Source organism: Haplochromis burtoni, unplaced genomic scaffold (assembly GCF_018398535.1).
Source record: "Haplochromis burtoni strain Fernald_Lab_line unplaced genomic scaffold, NCSU_Asbu1 Contig_742, whole genome shotgun sequence".
In the NCBI taxonomy this organism is placed as follows: Eukaryota; Metazoa; Chordata; class Actinopteri; order Cichliformes; family Cichlidae; genus Haplochromis; species Haplochromis burtoni.
In genome coordinates, this window is record NW_024583103.1 from 105,069 (window position 1) to 110,977 (window position 5,909).

A 5,909-nucleotide genomic window follows, 5' to 3' on the forward strand; every position below is an offset into this window, starting at 1 on the left:
GCTCAAATCATCCTGCTACATCTGCAAGGAATCTTTTTCTTTCTGTTTCTGTTTGACCACAACTGCATTGCTTTACTTTATTAATATCCAACTCCTCACAAACCGCATCCCAGTTCTGTTTGGATAATTCATCTTAAAAAGCATTCATGTCAAATCCTTGGTCATCTTTCTGCCATCACAGTTAAGAAAAACTCCCTGGAAATTCCTGTGATGCAGTAAGTGAGTGAGAGCATCAGAGAGAGAGAGAGAGGTGGGAAGTGCACATCTTCTACTGTGTGCTGAGGAAAGCGTCCTCGCATCCTGCATCACTGTGCGGCACACACGCACACACAGACTCATATTTCTGAACACTGGACATTAAAAGTGCATCTTACTGTGCTGCTGTACACACTACTTTAAATGCTGCTGCTACTTTACTTACAATCAATGAACTATACCTGTCTTTATAGCAGATAATATGTCTACATTGATCTCTCTCTGTATACTAATGCAATAGAGATACATTTAAAAACTCACCAGAAGAAGACGCCTCCAAAATATTAAAAATCAATATTAACATCAGTCCCATTTTTCCAGACATCATGGCACTTCCAACAGACGCAACAGAGAAGACTTTCTGGGACACTTGCACTTTCACTTTTCAGGCTATACGCACAGATTCTTGATCTGATGTCAGCCAATGACGGCACCCTGATTAAGCCTCGTGTTCACCTCCTATGGCACTTCAAGTCATTAAGTTGTGGGGACGCCTCTGTTGCAGACAAACAGGGAAATAGATAGTGGGAGACAGAGAGTCTGTAAGTAGGCATCATTTATGGATACCATTGAAGGTACTCTAATGTAGCCCCTCTCCTATGTCCCTCTCAGGTTTCTCCCACACTCAGATCTTAGTTTGAAAGATCCACATTCCAGCCTTGAAATAATCAGATTGCAGAATCATTCAGGGTAGTTAGGAAGGTCTTTATTTGGGGTAAATCACACAATGTTCTGTTGGGCTGCAAAACTTTATGCTCATATAGCTGATACATTAAGATGCCAGTTTAATATATGATTCAGATTGGCTGCAAATCCACTAAAATTATGTAAGTATATATATGTATAAAGTACATATAATAATAGTAAACATACAATCATATTTATCTTCTATTTATTTATATAAGCAGGCTGTGCCACTACTATTTTTAACTTACAGATCGATTAAGTACATATGTTTGCAAACAGCATGAACATACCAAACAACACATTAGCATGTGTATGTAGTAGTTTTTAAAATTAGAGGAAAGTTTCTAAACAGGTTTTGAGAATAATGGTTTAGATGTTTGATTTTGAAAGCTAAAAGTCAGAAGATACATCCAAATAAAGCCAAAGAAAAGCACTGAACCCAACCTTATCCAGATGTCACATATATTTCTCTGCACAGAACAGAAATCCTTGAAACTTTGTTAACACCCTCAACAACATGTCTTTTCTACTAATTATTGAGGTTCACAGTGAACATTCACGATGTGCTTTGAATCTAGAAATTCTTCTGTCCTCAGATCAGTCATTCAGCATGATGACATGATCACACCAGCAGGAGATTTACAGACCAGAAACATTTGAACTTGTAACTTACCACCAAGAGGATGTTTTCTATTTTTTTTTTTTTTTAAATTTGAATTCAAAAGTAGAACAGCAACAAGAACGCAAACACTGACAGACCAACTGTCCGTCCAGCAGTTCCTCCTGGCTCGCCTGCAGGTGAGAAACAGGTGTGTCAGCTGTCAGGTAGGTGATGAGTGAAGAAAAGAACAGAATCCATACAAAATCACCCCCTACTGACCAATCAGTAATTCCAAAAATTGCATCACCATTCCTGGAAGATCACCTGAACCTATGCAAGGAGAGCAGGAGGATCTAAAGGCATTAAATTTCCCTTTTTATTACTTTATTCACAGCACGCAATGTTGCACTAATTGTATCTTTCTATAAGCAATAATATATGATCCAAAAACATTACATCTACACGTACTTGCTGATTTTATATCTGTTGAAAATTTTTATGTAGACTAAGTTAAACAGCACCAAATCTGCACCTCAGAGAATAAAAACTAAAACTATCAGGAGCAGGTTATGTTCTAAATTTTGGTTCAAAATCATCTGAAAATGCCACATCTTCACTGACTTCTTTCTTGTGAATAAGTGGGGAAACTCTGGGTTAACTAAACAGTATAAGGTTAAGTGAATCCAGACAATGGAAAGTTAGCCCTGGGTGCCCGAACCTAGAAGAAACATCAGCAGCCAGGAAGCAGCTTCACCTCTGATCACACACACTCAACGCTACTCACTCACCTGGAGGATCAACAACACTCAGGTAGATGATGCTGATGGGGTCGGTCTTCAGATGAGCTCTCCTCTTGCGATTTGTTCCTGTCTTGATACGACACTCGTATGTTCCAGTGTCATTAATGTTCACATTGGTCAGAATCAAAGACACGTCTCCATCCTTCATCTGCCTGTCCTGCAGATCCACCCGGCCCTTAAAAGATGGATGCTGATTGGCTGCATCAGTATGATCGTCTAGGAACAAAAACACATACTGATCCTCCAGGTCTGCTCTGTTCCACTCTTCAACTCCGATCACCTTGGCAGAGTGACGTTCTGTCCGACAGTGGCTGTGAGGATCACGTGGACTGAAGGAGATTTAAAACAACACTAAGCAATTCAAAGGAAACAGAATCAAGTGTGTCCTGAATCAAAAACTCAAAACGAGTCAGAAGGATACATGAAGGGAGAGACAAGTGTGCGATTACTTTTTAAAAAGTGAATGAGTTACAATGCTGCTTGATCACACGTTCAAATATAGATCAGTTATCGGTTAATAAGCCCATCCAAACTTGCTTACTTCTCCTATGAAACATCACAAAAATCCAGCCTTTACTGTTATTCAGTGATTTCAATGACAGTAGCAGTCAGTCCTCCCTAGCCTGTCTTCAAATGTGCCAGAATGCTGCTTTCCTTTAATGACTTCCATATAAATTCAGCGTTCACATTGAATTTCTATTATTAACTTGTAGAGCTGTACATTGCTTATACAGGAAGGCTGCTAAGACCTTATAACAGCAGTTAGCCTCTCTGACCACCTAATCCTGTAAAGTTAATTTAATCTGTGGTTTGTTTTAATTGACTCCTGACAACTCCTATATATAGGTTAAGTTTTCCTTGATCTTTCTCCGATTATTTTGGCCATAATCGACATAATCTACATCTAATGCATGTATGGATGTTTTTATGTTAGAACATCCGTAACTTCAAACTGTGAAACATTTTGTAACTGTGTGAAAAATTTCTAAAACAATACGTTTTTATTGTAATTATTATAATGTTATGGTTGTGTTTCATTGTGGAAACCCTAGAAATTATCATCAGATTACCCAAATGACCATATTCCAACCAAAGCCTGTGCACAGGGTCATAACACTGTGTGAGGCAGGCAGGACCAAACATGCAGGACTCTCACAGACAGAACTGAACCAAAAAACCACAGACAAGCTAAAACTGGATATAAACTACAAGTCTAGACTAACAAGTAGAACACCAGCCAGGCAGGAAGGAAGATCATGACAATGGACAGGAGACACAGACAATATATACACCACAGGGAATCAGGGCAGAGAGGAAACACCTGGGAAACACGGCTGCACATAATCTAACTGATGAGCCAGGGAAAGCAAAACTGAACAAGCTGCACACAGGACAAGAGACTGTCAGAATAAAACGGGAAACAAGAGAAACTCACACCGAGACGCAGACAGACTAAATACAGGGAACAGAGGGAGAAGACAGAGACAAGGATGCGAGGGCACGGGACAGAGAGAGTGAGAGAAATCACACCGAGACACGATTGGGAGAACAGGCGAAGAAACATTGAGAGACAAACTTCACAGTGAGGCACAGAAAACTAACAAAGGAGATACTGGAGAAGACACACAGAAACAAGACTAAGACAAACTGGACATGGAAGGAACCAACACTCAGTGAACTAAGAACAAGAGCGAACAAATTCAAAACACGGGGTCAAAACCCAGGATGATGGTATTACCATCGGCCAAGCTGAGAGAAAGTAATGTGGAGGATTTCAATGTAGAGAGCTGGTTTAATGACTTTCTGAATTTGTTATCAGTGGAACAGACCTTTGCAGTTCTATTACAAACAGAGACACACAAAGACACTGGGACACAGAGAGAATGAGACCAGCTCCAAGTGGACATTTCTTACAGATGTCCTGATGACAGAATCCCCAGAGAGCATAGAAGCTGCTAGTTTCAGATTAAAAGCATTCAGCATAATGAGAAGTGTACACGCCCAGCAAACTTGCACAGGCTGCATTGCATAATGGATTGTTTCTGGGTGCTGTGAGACTCTTCAGCTCTACAGTACAAAACCGTCCTTCAAACTAGACATTACTGTATTGCAAACACTACCCTAAATGCCATTGCTATTTAAAATCAGTGAAATTTACCACTTTTTAGATTAGTTTTATTAGCTTATTTCTTTCATCTGCTTACTGTTTTATTTCACTGGTATTATTATCTTGATAGATATTATCTTATCTATTATCTTTCACTCTTTCATTATCTTTCCACCATCTAAATACGACCAGCACACAGGGCTGTTTTTCTTCTCAACACATTTTACATGTGGAAATGACAATAAAGCATCTTTCATCTTTAACCTGTGTGTTACAACCAGAAGAGGAGTTTGACAGAGAAATAGCTGACACACTTAACTCACGTCAATATTCTGATTCCCTTAAAAGGAAAAACAAACACAATTTTCATTGAGTCTATCACAGCACTGACAGTAACACAGACTGCAGCTCGCCTCTGACAGTGAATCAGTCCTCCTGACACACTGAGCTGGACACACAGTTAAGAAAATGATGGGTGGAATATATGTGCCAAGTCAAGTAGTAACAGAATAAACACTCACCAGATTGCGATACCTCTGCAATACTGTAAAATAATACGATTAGGGCTCCCACTGTTCCAGACATTTTTCCTTATCATCAGGGACAAAAATGTCTCTTGGACACTTTCACTTTCATTTTGATGACGCACAGAATTTAAACGAGTCCTTGAGAGTACTCTAATTTAGCCTCCTTTCTCTCTTCTGTGTCCACCTGCTGTGGCTTCTCAACTTTCACATTTCAGTACAGCTCATGAATCACACACTGCTTTCCGCTGTATAAGCTGCCTCTATATTTTAAAAGCATCTTTATCTTTATCAGTATTGGAAATACTGGCCCCGTATTTACTTGGTGTCAAATCTATATCGGGATTTGAAGTATGGCACAGCACTAGTGTGTAAATCTGGTTTTAATAGCTTATCAATGAAGTGTTTCAAAATGTAGTTTTAAAATTCAAACATGTGCACATTTTTATTTTATTTTTTTAATGGAAAGTTATGGCCACACATGCTATCATATCAAATTAATAAGACCCATCCAAACAAAGAACATAGAAACATATTTTTTAAGTGACATTAAGTCTTTCTTAGCAGATAAATCTCATATTTACTGAGAGTCTATTCATTCAAATAAGTAAAACCAGTTTTACAAATCAAGCATTTTTCTTTTAATTACATTTTTGGTATATATATATTTTTTAATTTAAGCAATATATAGTGGACCTAAATCTACACATTAATATCATTTCATTTTCAAAGCTGTTTTTTCCTAGAATTCAACACAACTTCTAAATATTAATTTGATATTTTTGCCACCATCTAAATACAGTTTATATTTTGCAAATTACCAATTAATACATTAGTTCAATGCAAGAGTTCCAGATTTCTTTCTAACATGTGTCAGCATTGACGACCACCCAGAGTCGTCTTCACATGACAACATCAGATTAAACATGAAGTCA

General features: G+C 38.3%; 1 protein-coding gene across 1 annotated transcript; it reads right to left on the reverse strand.

The window, feature by feature from the left end:
* Positions 1 to 60: 60 nt before the first annotated feature.
* Positions 61 to 5,075, reverse strand: LOC106632495 (programmed cell death 1 ligand 1). Its single transcript, XM_014330307.2, has 2 exons — positions 4,972 to 5,075; positions 61 to 2,672 (listed from the first exon to the last, which is right to left on the reverse strand). The coding sequence occupies exons 1-2, from the start codon at positions 5,046 to 5,048 to the stop codon at positions 2,324 to 2,326; spliced, it is 426 nt and encodes a 141-aa protein (XP_014185793.1). The 5' UTR covers positions 5,049 to 5,075; the 3' UTR covers positions 61 to 2,323.
* Positions 5,076 to 5,909: the final 834 nt, after the last annotated feature.

Coding starts and splice junctions, on each gene's coding strand:
- LOC106632495 (XM_014330307.2), bottom strand. CDS start 5,048: ATGATAAGGAAAAATGTCTGGAACAGTGGGAGCCCTAATCGTATTATT. Junction 2,673..4,971: donor TGCAGAGGTATCGCAATCTG/GTGAGTGTTTAT, acceptor AATCTCCTTCAG/TCCACGTGATCCTCACAGCC.